Source organism: Artibeus jamaicensis, unplaced genomic scaffold (genome assembly GCF_021234435.1).
Source record: "Artibeus jamaicensis isolate MK-2021 breed Jamaican fruit bat unplaced genomic scaffold, CSHL_Jam_final scaffold_660, whole genome shotgun sequence".
Classification (NCBI taxonomy): Eukaryota; Metazoa; Chordata; class Mammalia; order Chiroptera; family Phyllostomidae; genus Artibeus; species Artibeus jamaicensis.
The window spans coordinates 5,864,218-5,888,301 of record NW_026522052.1 but is presented as its reverse complement, the minus strand read 5'-3'; the positions used below and the strand labels follow the sequence as shown (position 1 = coordinate 5,888,301).

General features: G+C 46.5%; 1 protein-coding gene across 1 annotated transcript in view; it reads right to left on the bottom strand.

Moving 5' to 3' along the window:
• Nucleotides 1–24,084, bottom strand: part of SNX19 (sorting nexin 19) — a 37,120-nt gene that overhangs the window by 1,574 nt on the left and 11,462 nt on the right. The window contains exons 8-10 of the mRNA XM_037145162.2: nt 23,605–23,734; nt 1,710–1,894; nt 783–870 (exon numbers count right to left, since the gene is read on the bottom strand). Of these exons, the coding sequence (XP_037001057.2) occupies nt 783–870; nt 1,710–1,894; nt 23,605–23,734 (403 nt within the window). The remainder of the gene's footprint in view (nt 1–782; nt 871–1,709; nt 1,895–23,604; nt 23,735–24,084) is intronic.

Sequence of the window (24,084 nt, the reverse complement as noted above, 5' to 3'; positions counted from 1 at the left end):
CACTGTTCCTGTGAGGGGGGTATCGACTTTCTAAGCACCGTCAGAGCTACTGGCTGCTGCTGTTTCTCATCGTTCACCACTGTAGGTTTACTGGTTACCTCACAGGCAAGGGGGCGGAGGCCAGGACGCTTGAGAGGTGGGAGTTGGTAAGTGCGGTCTGCTTCGGGACAGGGTCTGACGGAGGAGTGGGTGCACTCAGTACTTTACAGAAGCATCCCATCCCCAGGTACCAGCCAGGGACACCTGCCTCTTTTGAATTATCCTAGGAGTGTTCACCTGGCACTTCTGGTCACTTTACCCAAGTATGATCTCACAATTACACAAAGACAACTCCTGGTGTGGATACTCATCAGAGCTTTGCTGAGAGGCCAGGTGCAAACCTTCGTGTGGCCTGTGAGGCGTGGCCCAGGGGACACTGTCAGTGTTCAGTGTGCACAGGGCCTGGCAGATGCTGGGAAGAGTCGCTGAGCACGCTGACATGGCTGGAGGGCGAAAGGGCATTGCCAGCAGCGTGTGGGGCCCCCACGGGGTTCTTCCAAATGCAAACACAGAGGCTGGTGCAACCCTCGCTTACTGTCACATGACAACCCACTCAGGAGCCGACAGCATGGGTCTCACCGAATGTGTGTGGACCTGGACATCGTCTGCAGCCAGGGCCAGGGGCAGGAGAGACTGTAGTTCTGTTCTCCTCCGTGTGGGCTGTTCACTCAAAAACCCTGGCGCCTCTGAGACCAGAGACGGCTTTAGTTACGCCGACGCTGGGTCCACACTTTTCAGCCTACCTGTTGATGAGCGGTTGCTGTAGTGACTCCAAGACTAGACTCCAGCTCAGCTGGCATTTGTTCACCCCCAGGATTTCAACTACAATATCTACAGAGGAAACACAGACGCGGTGTTAGTGTTACAGCAACATCTCATTGTCGGCACTACCTTGATTTACATGGGCACTTCCAGCACACCTCTGACCTACACGGGCAAACTAAAAATCCTCCGAAACAGAGAAATGTCATGAAAACGTATTTCTTAACTTAGGTGTCTAAGTAAAACTGGGCCTCCAGAAATAATGCCCTGATGTGACCATTTTAGGTTGGAGAACAGAGGTTAAAACCAGTGAACAACATTGTCCAGAGCCTGGAACTGACACTGCACCCAGGCTAACAGAGCTGAGCCACAGACCAACTGCCTTTGCTGCCCTCAAACACCAAATTTGTATAAAGCAGAGAAAAAACCCCTCTTCAGAGTCTGTTTTTGCCCACTGCTAAGGACCGTGCATCTTACTCCACATCCCCAGTTTATCAAGGCTGAGCTTCTGCAGGACATATAATCTCCTCCCTGGTTCAAAATGCTGTGAGCTGTCAGAGAACCCAGCCTTCCCTTGGCGGTAATGGCTCGGAGACCTGCCCCTTGGTGCCGCAGGCAGAGCTTCCCAGGCCTGCCGCACAGCCACAACTCCAAATGCCGGCAGGATTCGCACCTGCTATTTATAGTGTGTCTCCGTGATCCGCTCCACGCCTGCAGGGTCACTTGGGTGAGGAGTGAAGGAATCGCAGCCCTGGTCCTTCCCCTGCTAGCCTGAGAACTGGTGGGTCGACAGGCTTTGAGCCTAGCCACATTTCAAGCCTTTCAAACCCGGGGAAGGGGTGGAGTGATGGTGAAGCTTGACTGGAAGGGCAGAGTTACTAGGATAACCAATCTCTTTGTCCAATTACCTGGCAGGACGCCCATCAGGCTCTGCAAAGCCTGTTTCTCAGCTGCCGCCTTCTGCTCCTGGGTCCTTGCAGGCCGCGGATGCTTAGGCAAAACCCCACCAGGCCAGATGGATTCCTGAAGAAGCTGGAGGTACTGCACCCAGCGCTGTGGGCATGTAAGATTAGCTACCTGCACCTCCAGCCACCTGTGGTGGAAGAGAAAAGAAAGGGGAGAGAAACCTGAAGGAAAGGGCGTGGTGAGATGCAGACTGTGCTAGCAACCTGAACAGGGCTAAGCACAGTTAGCACCTACTCTCACAAAGACACAAAGCCAATTCAACAACTTGGGATCACGGACTTTGGGACGAGAAATAACGATGACACTGTTGTTTATGGAGCGTCCACGATGGGCCACACGTCATGTTGGGGTTTATGGAACACACAGTAAAGGGGGCCAGCCTCTCCAAGTCTCCTCCAGCGGAAGCGCTGTGACTGCTCAGTGACGCGCACACACAACCTTCACAGTCCAGGCTTCGAGGGGTCCGTGTAAACACCTCTCCCTTGCCTCCGTGTGCACATCCCCGAGACCTGCCCTGCACACCCCCTACACCTGCCCTTGGCTCACACGGCTCTCTCCCAGACAGGCCCTGTCCTCCTGGTGGCAGCAGTCCACCCTTCGGCAAGACCAGTTACCACTCCGGCTCCTCCACAAAGTCCTTGGCCGCTCCGGACAAAGGTGCTTTCTCTCCCCTTAGAGCTCCACTGGCACTTAGTTCTGCAGCACAGGTTTAAAATTAGTATTTTCCTTTGGGATAGTAATTATTTTCTCTTGTGTTTACAGCTTCACTTCTCCACCGAAATTGTAAGTATCACAAGGGTTCCATGCTTTATACTTCTAAAAAATTCCCACAGTGCCTCAGTGCTCGAAAATTTTTGTTGATTGGAATAATTATTATAATAAAAATTTTCCTTTATCAAAATTTCAAAAGCGAGCTAGTAACTGTGAGGGGGCAGATATACCAAGCCTGTAGTTCTTACAAGGATTCCCACCTTCAATTCTTTATTTGTCCCTGTATTTGTTCAGAGAGCAATGTGGCCTCCTTAGCATGCACCATGGTTGAGACTGGCATGGCTGTGATGGTAATGGAGGGACTGTCAGCTACTTCTACTGGTACAGGGAAGACTCCGTGGGACAGCACCACATGGAGCTCATGCTGTACCCGAGTTCCTTGTCACCCGTGCAAGAGCAGGGCAGGCTGCCAAGGCGAACTTTATTTAACCTCTACTCTGCCAGACAGTCTGCATTCCACTCAAGCTGGGCATTCCGGCCTTGGGGGCTGCAATCCCCCAAGTCCAGGGCTCGCAAATAATTCTAAGAATAGGAAGCCTGAAAGGTAACAGCAGGGCAAGAATGGCAGACAGACACTGATGGAGATCAAGAGCGGAACAAAGCTGCTCTTGCCCAAAACAGCCACAGCGATCGTAGCCGTTATTATTAGTGCTGCGTCTCCTTTTCACAGGGCTTCTCATTCAGCAGCTGAGACGCCCGGTGAGAGGGATCCAGCAGCAGGGATTCCTGCTCCTGTTTACAGAGCAGGGCCACCAGAGGAGGGGTGTGTACAATGACCTGACTGGCTTCTCCGAGGGAGGCAAGTGACCCCACACCCTCACGCTGCACTGGGTTCTTTACCTCTAGACACACGCACTTGTGTGACTGCTGCTGGGGTGAATGATGTATACTGGGGTCTCATCTAACTAATGAGCGCTTAGAAACCAAAATGGTTAAGTTCTTCAAAGAGCCAGAACCCTAAACTAAACCAGAAACCTTCAGCTAGAATTAGTTCCAGCTCCTTTTCTTATTCTCATTCTCTCTTTCTCTCTCAGCCAGTTTGACTCTATCTTTGTCCTCTGGCGGACAGTGCCTGTGACTCAACTCTTCGAAAGTGCCTCCGCTCTGCCCAACAGCAGCCTTGGCTGCCCCCCTCGTTTTCGGCCCCTCTGGAGTGAAGACCCACACACTACCAGTGTTTCATCAAACGCCACTCGTTCCCTTAGTCTTGCTCAGTTTACTCTGAAACTGAGCCACAGCAGAGAGAGCAGAGAGTTTAGGTCTTGGACTATTAAAAGAGAGACTGATGTTTTAACTCCTCCTCATTAGTTCTCTGCATCTTCTACTTCACATGTTGTCTTTCTGTGCTTAGCCTGGGAGTGAGAAGCCTGAAGAGAATTTTGTGTCTCATGGTTCTCTCGAAGCAAAAGGAATGAAATTCATGCGTCAAAGTTTCTGGAATCTGTGGGTGCCACTTACTATTATGCTAACAGAAATCTAAAGTTTCAAGGTGGACACACACACATTTATGCCGCTGATAATTAATTATGAGTTATTTATGAGAAACCATTTACTATATATGCATACTATTGCTTATGTAATATAAGGCACAAGAGGAAAACATGGTAAAAAATAGCCTCAAATAGCACTGGTTTTATTTTCTACTACTATTTCAGTTCTGATGCTTGATTTAGAGATGCCTCCTTCCACCATCACACCTTTTGCCAAACAAAAGAAGTAAACAAGCCAAACTAGGTCGGTTCTGTCAAGCCATCTCTGAATGATTCAGAGCAAATGGGAGCCTTACGAGTGGGCCCAGAAATAGCCAATAAAACGAGGAAAAAGCAACAACGGATTGACACTGAGACGTTCAAGAGCTTCTCTGATGCCAGATGTGGAAGGAGAGAGGATGTTGAGACTGGGGAGTGCAGACTCATCCATGTTCAAAGGAACCTGGTCTAAAATAGCTTCTGATAGAGGGATGAAGCAGCGGCTAACACAAGAAACGGTTTAATACTAGGGCTTAGGATGGCACTTCAAGGTTAGCAGAAGGTCATTTCCCACCAAAACAGCAGAATCAAATCTCATGACCAGAGGAGAAAGCTTTAGGGACCATGTCTAATCTCATTAGCCAAATTCCCTTCACTTTGCTAAGCGCTGCTATGGCTGAGTAAGAAACCTTCCCCACCCCCTCCGTAAGTATGGCTTCAGGGGAGGTGGGAAGGATGGGGGTGGAAAGGATAGTGAAATCAAAACACAGACATTCCTAAAATCAGTAACAATATTCTAACAAAAATGTCTCATGCAATCTCAATAAAATAAAACAGACTCATTCCTTGTACCCTTTTTATCCACGGGGCTGTACCTCTGTGGACAACCCAAGGATGACTGTACACCAACTTGATGTTAACATAGCAAATACAGTTCAAAGGAAGAGAAAAGGAAGATCCGGTTAAAGCTTCCACCATTCTAAACAGATCTACGGCAGAGTAGCAGTGTCGCCGAGCTTTGCTGCCCTCAGGGCAGGGCCATGACCGGCTGACTCTGCTGTGGAGGGCTGTCCCGTGCACTGTGAAATGTTGTCGGCATCTCCCTCTGCCCCGCATGAGCTGTGTGACAACCAGTGCTGTCTCCAGACATTGCCACATGTCCTCTGAGGGACAAAAGGTTCTCAGTTGAGAATCACTGACTTTTGGATGCAGTGTATAAGGCCATTTTTACAGTCATTTTAAAACTGGTGACTGCAGCATGATATCCTTCAAGTTGTGGGATGAACAGCGATAGAGGCCATGTAACCAGCTTTGTGGGTTACAACATTTAAACACATCTAAATAAAAATAGATGAGCACAGAAAACATCAAAGGGGGTGTACGAGGTGTGCACTTGTATGTGCATGTTTTCACAGTGGGTCCTGATATAAAATGTATTTCTTGCTGTGTGCCGGTTTTAGAGAAGTCTGAAAAACACTGACATTGGTATGAGAAATTAGGAATTTCAAGAAAAGCAGGGAAAAGCCCAAACCACACTCCTGGTCTCCTGGAAACACTGCCCACTCCCGCCCGCCCCCACGCACCCTGCGCACTGTTCGCAGCCGCACGAACCCCGAACACTGGGTCCTGCGTCTGCAGCCCCAGCACGTTCCTTCGAGCACTGGCTCGTGGCCTTGGCAGCTGCAGGGCTCCCAGAACGGAGACTGCGGGGTGGTGGTGTGGGTCTAGTGTTTCTCCCATCACATGGGTTGATTGTGCCAACGTCACACCCGATAAAAGCGACACTTCTCCTTCCGGTTCCTTTCCCAGGCCTCACCTCCCTGCCTCAGCCCCCTGTGTTGACTCAGTTTCTCCCTGGCAGCTCTCAGCTCTGGGCTCCTCAGCCCGAGAGCTACCTAGATGCAGGCTACTCAGGGGTGTCTGAGCAAGTTCGGCACAGTTACCTGACTATATCGAGGTCCCCATCCTTTCCTGTTGGGGAATGAAAGAGGAGGAAATGAACTTCAAGGGCAAAAAACTCCTTTTTCTTTCTCTCAGTGACTATTATAAAATCTAACATGGCTCATGGAGTCCACATAATCTCTTTGATTTTTGCTTTTATGTTTCAATCACAGACCCACATCTTTGAAACATGTGCTTCAACGGTAGACTAAATACTGCATAAACACCATGACTTAAGAATCTGAGTTCCATACTCATATATCTAGCCACAAAGAGTTTTTGTTTTCAACTAGTAATGTGTACGCTATGGATATAAAATGAATTAAGAATTGGAGCATTTTTACTCAAGCAAGTTAAAGATGTCATCTGTTGAGTCTTAGAGGTTATCCATTCCACTCTCATCAATTCACATAAAAACACTGAGCACCAGGGAGCATCACAGCAAGAGGCTACTTTAGGGCTGCAAGAAAACAGAGAGGTCACCCGTGTCTCACCCTTTCAGAGAGTGGAAACCGCTGTTTAACAGCACGGTGTAGAGAGGGCTCTAGCTTGTGAATTCGGAAGGCTGGGCTTTTGTTTGAGCTTCACCACTGGTTAGGAATGTGACTTTGGTGGAGTTGCTTAATTCCTGAAAAGGATAATTTCAATTCAGTAAGGATGCTTCTTCAACACTGGCAACCAACATCTGCCTTTGTAACCTCTAGCCATCGCTCCGACTTGAACCCCTGCAGTTAACAGGAGGCACTGAAGTTACAGGGTGCAGTCTCTCGTTAGGCAGCACTTCGCAGTTTTGAGTCCATCTGTGACTGCCCCCTAACTCTTTTCCACCAGTTGCACAGCCTTGATTCCGCCAACCTCGAAGCTGAGCACACAGAAGACACTCGGTCAATGTCTGATGAACAGAGGAGGGGACGGGCCAACCACTCGTCATCCCGACTCCGTCCTCTGCGTGTGCTGCTTTGTCATTCTCTCTTACAACAGAGTCCTCAGAACCAAACCTGCAACGTGCCCTGACCAGCAAAGAACGTGGAGGATCAGTGCCTTCCTTAGGCCAGACACCATACTTCTATTAACATAGCTGGAGACTGTTCTGGCTCTTTGGGCACACACATCAAAGCACTGAGTTTGCACTCAACCAGAACCCTAAGTCTACACGTGCACTTTAACTAACAAACAAACAAACAAACAAACCCCGCATGCCCTCTGCAGAGCCTAGTCTCACCTTCTGTACTTGTGCAACTTTAAACAAGTATCTAAGTTGTGATTTATTAAGTCCCATCTTATTGGTTTTAGACTATTACTCTATCTCTTCTAGTCATTTTAAATTGTAACTCTTGTCATCCAGTATTAATTATACCTCTAAGACTCGCAGATGTACTGATGAAAGAATCTGACAGGATAACGGGAGTGACGGTCTGTCACTAGAAATTTCCCTCTAGGTTCACATCCATTTATTAGATATTTTTGGATTAAAGATGCTCAACTAGCCACAAATCACTAGAAAATATTACAGAATAGGCCATGTACATCCATTTTGCCCATATATATATATACTATGAAAATATGGCAGAAACTTGTTGAAATTCATATACAATATAACTACCAATGCATTCCTTTTGTTTAACGGTCCAATAATCCTGCTAAAGAAATTTAAAAACTCAGTTTATCAAGCAGGACATTTCCCCCTGAGGAAGGCACACTGGTCTCCACGGCAGGCCATTCCCCTTCCCAAGTGTTCACAGAACGTCTGTTTAATGAACTGCTTCAGGACTTCTCAGAGGTAAATGTCAGGTTCAACCACCTGCCCCCGTTTTTCACAAGGCGGGACACGTGTCTGTCTCCGACACAAAACACCACCATGAGGCGGCTTTCCCAGTGATCTTAGAACTTCATGATAAATCTAAATCTTTCTCAGTTCTATAAAATTCTATCCACCTGGACCAGGTACATGAGCTTTAAAACAGGTTACATGTTCTCTTATTTTCATCTCTATTTTAGTCTTTGATTCTGGTTTAATCATGTTCATTTGATTCTTCTTGTTAGACCATTTTCCTTGATGGAGAAAAAAGAAATTCAATACTCTAACAAACAGTAGACCGATGAATTGTTGGATAAATAAACAATGCTCCCTCAATAGAAGTAGTTAACACTATAGTATCTGTTCCAAAAACTTTACCTACACGGAGTGGGGCAAAAGTGGGTTTACAGTTGTTCATATGGAAAATAATACAATAACTAGTAAATAAATAATCTAAGAATAAACTGTTTTGTGTGCTCACAACAGTAAACATACTTCTGTCCCACCATGTATTTCTTTGTTCTTGTTTTTAATGGTTTTTTTTGCCTCTAACATGTATCCATAACTTCAGCTCCTTCTGAGTTTAAGCTTACTGGACGCCATTCGTATTAGTTGATATTATTCACTTAGTATGTGCCCCTTCTATTTTTAATTTTTAAATCCTCACCTGAGGATATGTTTTATTGACTTTAAGAGAGGGCGGGGGTGGGGGAAGAGAGAGAGAGAGAGGCATTGATAGGTTGTCTCCTGTATGTGCTCCAATTGGGAATTGAACTTGCAACCAAGGTACGTGCCCTGACTGGGAATAGAACCTGCAACAACCCTTTGGTGTATGGGCTGATGCTCCAAGCAACTGAGCCAGCCACCAGCCAGGTTTCTCCCTTTCTAAACAGGTGTGGATCCACAATCTGATTTATTAATTACCCTGGGTTCACCTGATGCTGATTTGTGTCCCTCCTCATTAGAATTATGTGTTTAATTTGTTTATGACATTTACTCAAAACATACTGGTTGAGCTTCAGGTAAGTGCCAAAATAAGATGATTGTAAGGTTTTGAAAGCAGGGATCTTATTTAATTAATTTTGGTATCTTCCTCAACATTTCCCATAATAGTGCCATTCACACAATAAGCAGTCAAGTACTTACTGGAAGAATCGAATCTTACTCCACAACTCTCAGTGATAACTCCTGGGGCTCAAACTTGAAGTTCACTTTTTATTATGACACGTAAGTCAGTGTTGTAATTACTTATCTCTTACTCTGCTATGCTGTTCTGTCAGTTCTAGTACCTCTCATCCACCTCTGCTTTCCTTTCTCTCTCGGTTCTTTTCCATAATACCGAGTTTTAGCTTTGTCTCCAGTTTTGCTCAGTTTCCCCATTTCACTCGGCTGGCAGACCTCCTGCCAAGCACATTCTCTCCAGCATCCCTGAGTCACGCTCCACCTGCAGTCAGCTGTCTGCTGTGAGAGTACCATGTACCAAGGTACAGAAAATTTATAAAAACCTTCCCTTTATACAGCTACACAGCTAACTAGTCATTGCACATTCTCCCCTCTCTTCCCGAGACAGAACTGACAGAAGAAACAATGGCGATACTGCCTGGGCCTCAAGTTCTGTAAGTTTTCTGTCAATAATCTCAAAATTATTAGATACAGTCCATGTTTCCTCTTGTGTCACGGTTTATTTTTACACACAAGTAGACAATCATCTATTGATTTAATAAACAAGAGCAGACTTTCAATCACAACTCAGATACACGATTCAGAAAGGTGTTCTATGCTCTGTTGGTCACGGTCCTTAATCCACAAGGTAGGAAACCGGCTATTCTTGGCTTCTCCTCTTCCCTGTCCCTAATCCCTGTGCCCCCAGCCACACCCATACTTTTTAAGCAATGACTAAATCTGACTTATTGTACTTCATTGGTTTCTTAAGAATTCATCACCTAGTTATCATCTCTGTAGCAATGATCTTAGTTTAGGGCCTCATTGCCTTTCATTCCTATTATTTCAACTCTTTCCTAATTTGTTTTCCTAGTCCTAACTGTGCTTTCTTCAATAAACCCTCCAGGCCACTATTTCAGTGCTTTTCTTGAGTTACTAATTTGATCATGTCATCACCTGTTTAAGTTTGGAAAATGGCTCCCACCAAATGGGGAAGCCACGCCGATTTGCTCACAGAGTTGTCTGAGTCGGTGCCTATCAACCCCTGCAGTGTGACCCTGGCCACTCGTACTGCACCTCCTCATCGTACCTGGCTTCGCTGGTAACACGAGCGTGCCACACTGTGTCACTGCTCTGCCTTCAGCGCTCCGCTCTTCATTGCCTCTCTCAGCGTCCCTGCCCCTCTCCGTCCTACTCAGACGTCCCCTCTCTGGGAGTCTTCCCTGGGCCTCTCATAACCGATACTCTGCCGTGTATGATGTGCACTCACATTTTTGTCCCAAACTTTCAGGGAAAAAAATCTTCCATTTTAATTTTTTTAATTCAATTTTCATCAATTTATATTTAGAAACCAAACCAATTATCGTATTCCAGAGTATTATTTTACATGCTGATATCGTTATTGCTTTCTAGAGTTAGTTTTAACACATAAGCATAAATAAAAGAATTAAAAACATTTATATATATGACACAGAATTAATACTACCTGTGTATAATGTGAGTCCTTTTTTTCTCCCCTCGAAAATCTGGGCAAAAAAGTACGCATTATACATGGCAAAATAGAGTACTTGGCCCTTTCTCTGAATCACATATAGGGTTCTTTTTAAAGCCCTAACGTTATGCTATAAGTCCTTATTTATAAGACCGCATCTGCAGCTGGATATTGAACTTCTGAGGGTGGGAATTTGGTTTTTTTTTTTTTTTGTACTTTGACCACTTAGCCTCTGGCACAGAGCAGATGGTCAGTATCAGGGCTACGTGAATCAATACCGTACTTGGCACGCACCCTGGCCTTAAAGCAGCAGCAGCAGCAGTGAGCTCTTCATTATTCATGCTCATGGAGGATAATAACAGGTTAAAGAAATAGTGGACTATCCAGAAATTCTTTGTATCTGGCATTTTATAAGTACTTATGTAAACATTTAGCAGGTTTAGTTTCCTTTTAATTTTTGTTTAGGCTAGTATTAAAATTACACTGGGTGCCAATACACCAGCTGTAAGGTGGATGCTGTAAGAAGTACACTGGGTAATAAATATGTCAGCTGGGCTAGAATTCAGAATTCATCAAGAGCCCTGGCTGGGTATCTCAGTTGTTTAGAGTGTCGTCTTGATACACCAAGGTTGCGAGTTTGATCTCTGGTCAGGGCACATACGAGAAGCAACCAATGAATCCATGTTTAAGTAAAACTAACCAGAGTTTGTGTGTATCTTTCTCTGTCAAAAAAGAATTCATCATGAATGGTCCATGCAATTCACACCCAGTTACGCATCCCCCGGAAGGGAAAGAAGGTGGGGTGGGCCGTCCATGCTTCCTGTCTGAAACGCTCTACAAGTCCCAGAGAAGAGAGACAGCTGCCAGCAGCTGTGTCTTGGTCAGTTTCCAGGGCAAATAGGCCCACAGGATGGAAAGGGCTGAAAGTCAAACAAAAGCAAAGGGGTTAAGGGGTTACGAGGGACATGAGTCACACTTGTATTTTGAGAAGTGCCCCTGATGGATGGAACAGCATCGGACTGTTTCCAACCCATTACTTACAACTAGTAAGAGGAAAAGAAGGCAGCAGAATGTTGGGGCAAGCGATGACCGAAAGCAAAGTCAGGCTACCTTTCCATCAGATACAAAATGAGAAGGGCACACTTGGGCGTCTGTTCATGGGACAAGTGAGACTGATGCAAAAGGAGTCTTGAGAGACCTACTCCAGATCTGAGTAGTGTGCCACTTAACGGTTCCCGTGAGGAAGTATTATGCAAACACAGTATACCCCTAAGGACCGTCAGGTTACCTTTGCTTGGTTCCACACCGTGCTGCTATTGATGTACCACAATCAAGCTCTGCAAAACCAGGGCTGACAGATTTTATAAAAACCAGTGAGGCAAAATCAAAGTCATCCTCTCTGGACGACTGTCTGACATCCAACTGAGCCGAAGTCCTGAGCAGCAGGACTTCGTTCTCACAACTAACAACTCCCCCAGAGACTCCAGAACAGACAGTGTCTCTGCTCCAAGTCCAAGAGGTTTCCTCTCCAACAGTGAGCACAGAACAGGTTCCTACCTGTCTGGAGAAAAGTCAAACTTGGTATCTGGAAGAACGACAAAGAATTCGCACTGGCAGGGTGCTGCGATGTGTGAAAATAACACTGAAAAGACACACAGAGGTTGGAGCCTGGCTTGACCATGTAAAAGCTAAATGAATTCTTTAGGTTCTGGCTTTGTTCTTAATGAAATGGGCTAATTCTTGCCTGGTGCTCGTCACAGGTTATCCAGATGAAAGGAGAACAATGCAGGTGGTTTCCAAAGTGCGTGTGCTCCTGTCAGAGAAACACTCTCCTGGCGCCTCTTTAAAAACCCTGTCAGATCCAAGGGACTAAAGGACCAGCAAGTTTTGCATTTCATGCCTCCCTTTCTCCTTTTGCATAAATCATTCTCCTAGTAGCCTCAGGGATGTAGACATTAGAACAGTGAGCCCTTCTTCTAATGTGTTTAAAAAGATTGTGGAGGACTGACCCTGTGGAGTTATGAATAATTAGGAGACTGTTTCGAAATCCACCCGTAAACTACATCTATATGTTCACCAAAGACTCTTGCACTGCAGGGGTTACAGGGTCCAAAACGGACCTTTCCTTCTCTCCCTGGTCCCAAGCGAACAGCAAGCCTGGCTCATTCTCAGGCTCCTGGTAGGAATTCTGAACCTTTCCTTTCTCAGCGTCTAGGGCATTGGAGGCAGGTAAAGGAGGGAAAGACTGATTAAAATGACTATCCATGAGAAGAATATTGAGTCTGGTGGAGGCTAACAGGCAGGGAGAGGAAGCGAACTAAAGCTGAAGCACTGGGAAGAAAAGCAGGACACAGAGGAGAGCAAGAGGCAGAAATGTAGTGGTTGTCTTGACAACTAGACGTCCTGCTGTTCCTGGTGACCTCACCTCACAGGCAGACTGACCCCCAGGCTCTGCTCTGGGCCAAAGGTACCACTGCAGGAAAGGAGGGAGGGGAGCATCTGCTGCACTGGATCGGCCGGCCCCCAACCTCTAACAGTACTGCTGATCACAGATTTAGGGTATGCTCAGCCATGATTTGAAATACAAGTATTAGGGATTGCATTTAAGAAAGCAGGCATGGTAGAGTTCCAAATTATGCTGTGAAAATGGCTGGAGGATGCTATAAAGACTACTAGCCTGGAGGAGACATCAAAGTTAAGAAAGCAAGAAAAACATTGGAAAGAGCATGGGGAAGGAGGAAAGTGACTATGATGAATCATGGTGGGTTAGCTCTACCAAAATATATGTTTCCAGTTTCCATTGGATGTGCTGAATCTTAAAACCTTTCCAAACACAAGCCTATCTGCCCTAATACTAAAGATACAGAACTAGCAGCCACGCTGTAGCCACTCCGAGGGTAACACTTGTGACTAGAAAACAAGGGGATGAGAGGAGGTGATGGAGGAGGGGCTTGTCCTGGTGGAGGAAAAGGGGGCCACACTAAATCTGACGAGCTCAGGGAGGCCTGCATGGTGGGCCATACAAATCCAGAGACCAAAGCAACCACATAGGGCCGTATGAATGAAAAATTCCTACCTAAAAGTGGGCCACGGTGGGCAGTCATGTTCTAGGTCTGTGGCTTCCTTGATAAAGGTCAATCTTCACTTTGAAACTGTCCACAGTCTCTGTGCATCTCGGGTAACATTACCTTTGACACGGCAGTTTCCTTCTCCAGGCCCCTTGGAGGCACCGTCACTGGCACCAGAGCAGGAAGGAGGCCACACCATTACTTTGTAGCCCACATATCATCTCTGCATGACCCAAGACTTAAGAAAGTTAAGTGTTATTAACTGTCCTGAAGTGTGTGTCTCTCTCTGTTGCACGTTTTATCCAGTCCCACAGCTCTAATGGCTGGGGCCCTTCCAGCCTCCCTCATCAACCTGCCACCCATGGGGTCATGTCGCCCTCCTTACCTCTCCTCCTCTGAGTCTAACGTATAAAATAAGCTGCAAAGCTGCCCTTCCCCGGAACATTTTCTTAATGTCTAGATTTTGTCTCCAGCAGTTTGGCTCAAATAAACTCATATGAGACTTCTTTTTAAGCTGGATATTTGACATCCTGAAGCTGCATTAACACAGTAAACATACTGTGTTAAAACGTATCATATACTTATTGGGGGACAGCTGAATTCCCCTAATCAAGTTAACAGAAGAAAGCCAAGTGACCTCCGTCCAGGGCAAGAAGCAACAGGCAATGCCCTTGATGACGTCACGGGCGGATCGGATTCCCACTATCAGTGCAATCTGGCACTGACAGCCTCTTCCTTAGGCAGACGTTTATCTAGGACTTTGGCATCCAAAAAGGCCTGGGCACAGGACCAAATAGTTTACAGAGGGTACTGACGAAATGTTTTCACTTCAGATGTCGAGCTGGTTTTATCGCTGTAGATCGCTGGTTCCCTCCAAGTTCCTGAGGGAACCAAATCCTTGATGGACCAAAAGCAGTTACAGGGATGACTTTCGACAGCATCCCCTGCTCAGAGAAGCAAGTGTGTGTTGAAGACTGATCAGATGGCAGGGAGAAGGGTAAAGATGAAAAAACTGGCTTCTCTAACAGCCAGTGGGGCCAGGGAGAGGACAGGTAAGCAGTCTCGAGTCAAGGAGCAGGACTCGAATAATTCTGATTACTATCACCCTGAAGGCGAGGACCTGTAATTGCAAAGCATGGCTCACCCTCCTATGTGAAGTTATTATTTAACCTGCAGTGCCCCCTGGTGTCCAGAGGTAGAATTTCTGTCTTAACTCTCCCAAGCAGCAATGGCCTGGTGGGTTTTCCATGTTATTTAACACAAAAGGGTCTCTCTTGTGCGTAAGCACACACAGTCAGACAGGGGCTGGATGAAAATATTCAAAATATATTTAGAGGTTACTTTTAATTTAAAAGTACAAAAATGTCCACCCCATCTTTAAAAATGTTTCAGTGCCTGGAATATTCTTTATCCTAAACCAGTCTAAAGGATACCTACCTTATAAGGTCTAACTTTCAACATGTACTTTCCTCTATAAAGCCCACCTACCCCTTACCCTGTGCTGCAAGAGACAACGCATCACCTGCCTTCATGTTGTTTGGTATTTCTGATTCTACGGGTTACTGCTTCTAAGAAGCTAAAAGGCCCTTCCAGTAGGGTGATTGCCACATTAGGTCTAATGGGCTGGCACCCAGCAAGTGAGTCCTCAATAAACACACACAGACACTGAATCCTACACCTTTCTAGGGTTATCTGTGAAGAGGCCACCGTGACACAAACTAAATAGTCTGTGCCCTAGAAGGTGAAGGCGCAGCGTCGGGAGCACCTGGGTTAAGAAGTAGGTAGCTCCCTGGTTCTGAAGAAACGCAGAGATTCTGCTCTGGGTACGACTGGAGAACGTCTTAAGCATATACATAAGGTGGGACGGAGCGCGAAGGTGGATGATGTGAAGGAAGAAAACAAGGTGGAAGGATGCAGGAAAGACTGTCTGTCTCACAGGGTCTTCACTATCATCAGATAGCACAGCAAGCTCACTACAAAGACTGCTCCAAAGACCCATTACAATGTAATCATACTGTATTAATTATGTCTACAATGCAAACATTATCTATTCTCCACCAGAAGTATTTCTGCCATAGCAAGTAAGAGTCCCCAAGGAAATGAAATATGGAGCTTGTAAAGATGAATGAGGACTCACGTTTACTGAGTGATACCCTATGCCAGGCATACACCAAGAGACTTTCATTTATCATGTCTTATCTTCCAACTGACTTCACGAGAGCAACTCAAGGCAGAGATAGGTCGACTTGTTCTAAGTTATCAGAGGGTAGCCCTCAAAGCAGAATTCGAACTCACACCTGTATGACTTCAAAGCCAATATTCTTATTTCCCCATCTGGAAGGAAAGGTTAAGAAGGCACAACAGCCAGAGAGGCTTCCAGAGAGGGCAAGCTTCAGTGGGGACTCCCTGCGGGAGGCTGTGCCAGAAGTGGGCGTGTGTTCTCTGGGAAAGGAGCGTGTCATGAGTATGTGAGGTGGACTGAAGGGCTCGAAGGGGAACCCTCTTTGCTCAGGCCCACGTGGCTCTGGAAGCTGGAGCTGCCCTGCTACAGAGCTATTTCACATTTGAGTTTCCCATCCCCCAGAACTGTTAGGAACCCCTGAGACTGTCATTAGTGATAAGCAGTGGACTGATTCCATTGGAAGAGCATGTGCTGTTCATTCATTTGACAGAAATTTATTAAGTGCCTTCCACGTGAAGGGCTAGGTGCTGATAACAGAATGGTGAATAAGACCTGGTCCCTGCCTTCAAGATGCGAACAGTCTGAAACGTCCTCAACAACTGTCTCGGGCTCCTATCTGTAGTTAGAGATGGGCAAGAGACACCGATAGCCTGACTTGGAATAATGGGCCTGAGGTTTAAATGCCTTGTGATATTTTGTTTTTTTCTTACCTGTTACCATGATGACTAATTCTATACCTCTCAGGTATGAGAAGTTAAGAACATGAACCGCACATAGAAGTGCAAAAACATACATGCACAGGCACACAGCCAGTGAGCTGGCACCAGCTGCTACAACCCTAAAGATGTATTCAAATAAACACTGTCTGTCACACACAACAGGAAAGGCATGATGTCTTTATCCTGAACTGGGTGCAGAATGAGAGACACCTAAGAAATATGACAAGGAGGCTACTCACGTAAATAGGGGAAGACTGCTGGGACCATGCCGGCAAGCCAAGGGCTTCCCTTTGTCAAGGGCTGGTGAAGAGGATGGGACAGGCAGCGCTCCTTTTAACTGAGGAAGCACAAAATAACCTGAGCAAACCATCCCTGCAAAAAATTACTCTCAGCACCTGTAAAAGCAGCCCAACTCCATAATTGGAAGGCCAGGAACTAATCTGACAGCAACATTTGAAGACTTAGTTTGAGATAATTTTGTATCTTGGGCTTTTGCAAAAGTATGCAATTTTCTACAGAAGCTGTTCACAGAAGGAGATCTGGTGCAACCACTGAAAGAAAAAGAAGTTTATGTCGCAAAGGAAAAAAGCTGTAATCAGTGTTTCCTGGAAACTATAAATCCTTAACTCGCATCTTTTTCTGAATGTGATTAGAATGTAGAATAGAGCTACCCAAGGGAGACTCTAATCCTGACCCAGGAGTGCTTTAAGAATAAAATCAGAATATGCAGATGGAAATGAATTCATACGCTGCCACCGCATGCATGTGTCCTTAAGGCCAGTGACATGGACAGCAAGAGATCACATGGGAATAGGGCCTAGGGACTTTCAAGGGAAGCTGCTTCTAGTGGCCACTGCTTTGTGAGAGCTCCAATAGTGGGGAGGCAGCCTGCGGGAGCAGAAAGTGCATGGGTTTGGAGGCCAGGATGACTGAAGTGGGATCCTGGGTGTGGTGCTTACTAGTTCTATGATTCTGGGACAGTTACCTGACTTGAGTGTCACTCTTCTCATCTGTAAAATGGGGAAACACGTCTCTCTCAGACACGCAGTGCACAAGAGTACATACATAAAGAACACAGCAGCTTGGCTGGTGCCATGAGTATTTCATGAATGTCAGTTCCTGTCTTGCTGCAACTGCTTGTGTCCTTTGGGTAGAAGGCCTGGGGTCTCCCTGACAGGAGAACCAGTGTCAGGGAGACCCTCCATCCATCTGCTACACAGACATGGCCATGAAGGAATGACTGCTGCATGGACTATGCTCAGAGAACATCTGGGATTCTGCACTCACCTAAGAGAGGGATGGAGGCAGAAGAGCTCACGATCATCTGCTCACAACGGTCCTTAGGGAAGATGAATGTCCCCCCCTGGCAGCACAGTACTCTCCAAGGGTCCCCTACTCTGCAACAACAAACCTTCTCCTGACCTTGGTAGAGAGACCTCTTTTGTACGGAAACAATCTCATGGCCCAGCATCAATTCCAGAGCTTGTCTCCTGGGCTGGCTGCTTGCTGAACTCTTGAAAGCTAATGCAATCTTTCTTTTCTCCTTCCTCTCTACATACACCCTGACTTGATGTACTTTTCTGTTCTCCTCTGCCCACAGATCAGAGAATCTTCTCCTTTTTTCCCTACTTTTTGGCACATGATACCATTCCCACGTGCCTCCGACACACACACAGTGTTCTCTCTCTCTCTCTACTAAGAAATCCTGACGCAGATGCCAGGAATGTGTCTGCTGCCCTTTTGACACAGAGTCTGATGCCATCTTGGGGCCATGGGGAGGGCAGGGCCACGGGACGTAGCGTTTGAGTGAGTACTCTACCACTAGCCTGGCTCGTATTTTTACCATGGCATTGCTCTCGGCATCCAGCAGGGAACAGGTCCAGCTGTTTCTCATTCCTTTGCTCTACATCAGTACTCCACAATAATCTCGCTCCTTGCCTTGGCTGGACCTTCCAGCCCAAAACCTCCACCATCAATGGAGCACAGCACCTCTCTCCTCCTTCCCTCCAAGCTAGGCAAATCTAGGTCTACGCACTTGTCCAGCTCCCTGAGCCTGACTCTGATGTGTGCAGAAACACTGTCAAGTTCCTTCTGCTTTCGGACGTAAGCAGTCTGCACAAGCTGAATCTACTCCTTGGCACAGACTGCTACCCCCACTCCTCTTCCCCTCATTTGGTCTCTAATTCCAAATAAGGAGCGCTCCTTCTTACATAATTGGATGTTCCCGGCACAGAAGCTGACACTCGAGGTCAGGCGCGCATGTGTGCAAGACTCCCCTTTGACTTAACAATGCCTTTTTTGGGCATCTACCCTCTCTCCAGCTCCCTTCCCCCACCTTCCCCACACCATCAACAATCAAGGGAGATTTATGAAGGCTGTCTCAAGCCAGGACTCTTCCCAACTTGGCTCAGGAGGGGTCATGAGGTTGAATTTACTCTTTTTTATTATTTTTTCTTTGCAGGGTAGGAAAGGAGGGAGGGCAGGAGGGAGGGGCAGAGGGAGAGAGACAGAGAGAGACAGAGAGAGAACAAGAATGAAGGCTTAAGGTCTGACAGAAGTCCCTTGAGTCCAGGGAGTTCTGCACACGGGTCTTTCGAGGCAGCCAGGAGAGTAAATGAAGACGGAAGCAGGAAAAAGGAACTCATCTTCCTGATGGAGACAATTCTGGAGGCTAGAGTGAGGGAAGGAGGAGACACACCTGGGTCCAGATGGCTGTGCCACCCTGATAACCGCAGTGTGTCCATCAAGACAACTAGAGAAGTGGCCAGAGCTGCCTGTGGCCCCAGCACCAACCGCCCTTCTCTTTGAAGTTAGAGCTCAAAGAAATGAATCCAAGTCCTCTGCTCAGACACTTGTGGCTGCAGAAGGAAGAAACATGCCGCCTGCTGGGCAGTGGTCACGGGGGCAGTCTCAGGGAGGGCCACACTGAGTCAGCTGGGGCCATGCCACCTCTCCTGGGAGTAGTGGTGGCAGGCTGGGGAGGGGGAGGGCTGTGGCTTTGAGGAGCTATCGAATTCCAGTTTATTTGCAAGCCAAAGCAAAGCCAAAGAATGTAGCACTGCACGGACCTCTTTTTAAAAATAAAAGAAGGCAAGCTGTCAGGGACAAGGAACACAGGCTGGCTTTAGAGCAGGCCAGTGCCCTTTGTGCTGCGAGTGTGCATACATGGAAATGTAGTTTGGATTTTACAAACTGGATTTTGAATTGGTTTTCATCCCTTTACATCACAGGACAAAGTCTGACCCTGAGAGAAAGTTATTCTAGCTGAAAATCAGACAAGCCTGGGTTTGGATTCTGCCCGTGGTGTATTTATGAGCTCTGTGATTTTGACTGAACCACCATAATTCTTTCTAAGCCTTGGTTTCCTCATCTTTGCATTGGAGATCTTGATATCTCTCTCACAGGGTATCTGAGTGGACTCAATCACACAATATGCTTGCAGTGTTAAGCACAGTGTCTGCACAGAGTAAACTCAAGAAATGCCTGCTGGATGGTAAACATCCTGAAGCTGATGGGATCATCAGTGTCCACGCAGGAACCCTGAAAGAAGCCCAACTTTTCCGTGTGCACCATGTACACGGGGTCTAGAGCTGGGATTCTTCCTCCAGGTGCTCATGACTTGTTGACTCCTACCTTAAGGAAGCTTCAAGAACACTGTGAACACGGCACAAGAAATTTGAGAAGAGGGCCAAGTATACTCTGAAGAACTCAGAAGGACAGGCACAACAGGGGTAGCCCGAAGACATTAAGAAATGGAACAAATCTGGGGGCACTGGCTAAAGGAAAGAGACACAGAAAATACTTTTTCACCTTCTTCGCTTTTTCCGAAGAGCAAATATTAAGACATAACATTTACTGGACATGTTCCATGTGCCTGGAGACACAGATACCATCATTACTCCTGTTTTTCAGGGAGATTACAGATAGCGGAGCAGTGACAGTGGACAAGGAAGCGGGCTTTGAATACCCGGCTCGACTTCTGGCTCCACAGCACGTACATGAGGCCCTCAGTTCTCAGCCCCACTAACCTGTAAACTACGTTAAGAGTAGGGACTGTGTCTGTTTTGTTCACTACTGACAAGCCCTTACTGTTTCTTTCAATCAATAAGGAATAAGACCAAAACAATTCCCCAATTGGACAGAGTTATAAGCACTGTCAGGGAAAGTGGGGTGAATGCTACAGAGCAGCCTGAACAAAGCTCTGTGAGACAGATGAAGAAGCAGCTTAACTAGAGCGCCCATGCCCAGCACACTCCCTCCTCCAACACACTCACTCCTTCAGACAACAGCAGGAGCTGTCTCTTCCCCATCTCTAGACAGTTCATAACCATCGCCCACTGGGGCCGGGATCCCCACAGCCTGCAAGTACCGTGTGAGGAGTTTCCCATTTTAGATCCCCGTGAACCCACGCTGCACAAAATACCCTTTCTGCAGCAATCTGACAGCAAATCCCAAATACACATTTCTCTCTACTTTATTCAGTACTGACCCAAGCTCTTTAACATGCTGAGTTACTTAAACTTCAGGTAAACTTCCTCCTACCTTTTCTACATAGGCATCTTAATATTTTAAAATTTCTCCTGACTCATCTACATTTTTCTGTTCCTTCCAAATAATTTATTGTGTTCTGAAACCAATTTCTCATGTAAATGACTTCAAAGGGAAGAAGTGATCAATGATCACATACTACCTAGTTTTAGAATCTTCCCATTTGTTGAAAGCATTAGGAAGCTCGGCAAAGGGAGGCCTAATAGAGGGAGAAGAGAAATGAAGGCCTAATTAGCAACATTCATAAGTGACAGAATTAAACATAAGGAACCTCTACGTTTAAGTAGAAAGGTATTGAGAAGAGAAATGTTTATCTTTTTATCCAGTAATGAACATCTTCTATGGCCCAGGCACCGTGTAAGTTGCTGGGAATGTGATAATGCCACCTCCGGCTCTTAAAGACCTCGCAGTCCAGGGAGCTTTCTCAGCCTCTGCACTAGTGTATTTTGTGCAGAATAACTCACTGTTGTTTGGGTGGGGAAGGTGCTGCCCTGTGCAGTACAGAGGTTTAGCTGCATGCCTGGACTGCACCCACCAGATGGAACAGCTAACCAAAACCGCCTTCTGACACTGCCAAATACCCCAAGGAGAAAACCTCCAGCTGAGAACCACTAGTTAAGGGGAAGCAGATAATTTCTGTAATACACTGTGATAAGTATTGTCATCAAAACTGCACAGACAGAAAAGACTCCTGAGTGCTGACAGAAAGCAGGAGAAGATGTTATAGAAAGTTTCATAGAATAAATGACACAATGCTCAATTTTGGCAAAACAGTTAGCAGTAGGCCAAGCAGAAAAGAACAGAGACAGCATGGGACACAGGAGGAGGTAGAAGAATGAGTAGATACTGCACAGGCGGAAACAAGAGGAGCAAGGGACTCGAAGAAGAGACGGCACGGAAGGCTCAGGCAACGGTGGATGGTTTACATGGGGCAGAACTGGAAATGCAGCTGGGACCAGTTTGTGCCAAGAAAAGAGGTGGAATGAATGAATGAATGTACATGTGTTTTAAACACAGTGGAGCCCCTTTTCAAACAAAACCTTCCCTAGATCCCCAGTCTATTAAATTGGTCAGAATGGAAGTACTTTGGCTTTGGCCGAGTGGCTCAGTTGGTTGGAGCGTCATCTTGTGCACCAAAAGATTGCTGGTCCGATTCACAGTCAGGGCACATAGCTAGGTTGTGGGTTTGGTCCCTGGTTGGGGCATGTATGGGAGGCACCCAATCCATGTTTCTCTCTCTCAATCTCTCTAAAATCAATAAACATGTCCTCAGGTGAGGATAAACAAAAATGGAACTGATTTAATTGGATCATGGTCCACTTAGTTCCCACCTTGGATTCCCAGGTGGCTTCTGAAGCAGCTCTGCGGAATCCTGGAGCTCTAGGGAACACTGGAAAATCACTTCTGGAGGCAACAGAGTGCCACTGAAGGGCGTTTAGTGCAGAGCAATGTTCCCCTTGCTTTTTAGAAAATGCACTCCAGTGAGACAGCAGAGTGTGTGGAAGGGTCGGGGAGAAGCCTAAGGCACAGAGACCGGTCTGCATTTTCTACGTGGGTTTCCCATACAGCCAGTTACCAGGCTATAATAGGCAGGAAAGAGCCCACTGGCGTGGAAGATGTGTGCATCCAGCTTCAAATTCCAGGTGGGTTACTAACTATGGGCAGGTCAGTTGGCGTTGCCAAGCCCTGGTTTCTTACTTGATTTTGTAAGATGGGGCTACTTATCTCACTTGGTTGCTGAGAGAAAATATATGCAAAAAAAAGTTGGTTGCTGGTGTATGAGAAGCACTCAGCAAACAGAAATGTGCACCCTCCCTTGACTTAGCCTCTTTATGATTAAAGCTCACTAACCTTCCTGATCCTATGTAACTTTGAGTGTGAGAGGGGAGAGTCAACAGTTGGTGATGGACTTTCTACACGGTGTAGAAGAGATACAGAATTCTATTAAAAGTTGTTTTTATTTTTGGAGTGCCTGTCAGCATGAGCCACGTGCTAACAGAAAGTGGTCGGGACTGGCTTCTCCCTTTGCCAGGATGTGTTATGAGAGTGAACTCCAAACCAGAGTGGCCAAACCAGATGCACTCACGCACTGTGTGTGTGGTTCAGAGACAGCACTCTTCAGTTTAGCAAAGCTCGGCAGTTACGGGGTTAGAAGTCTGCAGCTAAATACTCCGCCTGTGCGCAAACCTGTCAGGAGACTCAGGGGCTATCAGGATTAGAAAGCCTGAATTACAAAATTCAAGGTTTAACTATTCTGTGTGTTTCTTTACTTGTGAGTATTTACATCACTTTCAGAGACAATAATCTATGAGAACACCGATCCATTTTTCGCCTCATCTTTCTTATTTCTATTGTCACTGACTATACATTGTCATCTACGAGAAACATCCACCAAAAGGAGGTGGGAAGTAGAGGGCGTGGGGATGGAGCCGGGTGGGACTTGACCCCAGAGCAGGAAGAGTTCAGCATTTAAAAACCCCAGGCAGGGCCCATACTCAGGCGGTGAGGGCCGGGGTCTTACGGAAGGCTCTGCGGGCGGTCTCCATTTCTGCAGCTCTGTAACAGAGACTGTCTTGCTTTATGACCAGTTTCCTGGCCTCTTCCCTTGCCCTTCCCAGCGGAGAACTCAGTACCACACCTACCCCTGTCCAACTTGAGACCCGAATGTGAAGAACTCACCAGTCTTACCTCTGAATTAGGGTCCCGAAGGTGAGATGAAGAACTTTCTGCATGTTTTCCGTACACAACCACCTCCACTGTTCTGTCAGCAGCAAGAGCAGCAGGTCCAGGGCTGTGTCGGCTAACCCTGTCTCCGTTCCTGCAGGACACAAAGGCATCAGAAGAGACTCCCACTTGAGGAACATACTTCAAGGCACTGGGTCTTCTCTACCTTTATGTTGTCTTGTATTTTTATAATCCAGAATTTCTTAAATCACGTCAAGAGATGTCCACTCTGTATCTAAAAAGTTCAGTGGCAGGCTCTGCATTTCTTTACAACCCTGAATCACTTAGTAAAAATTTTTTATTTTTAAAAAAGACTTTGTATACAATTACTTTGCCTGTCTAGCTTGTTCCTTTGTATGTCCCCCAGAGCTGGATATATTTGGCCCCAGGTAAGTGCTCACAGCTGGTGACTATAGGGAACCGACAAGGCCTGGCCTCTTCTGA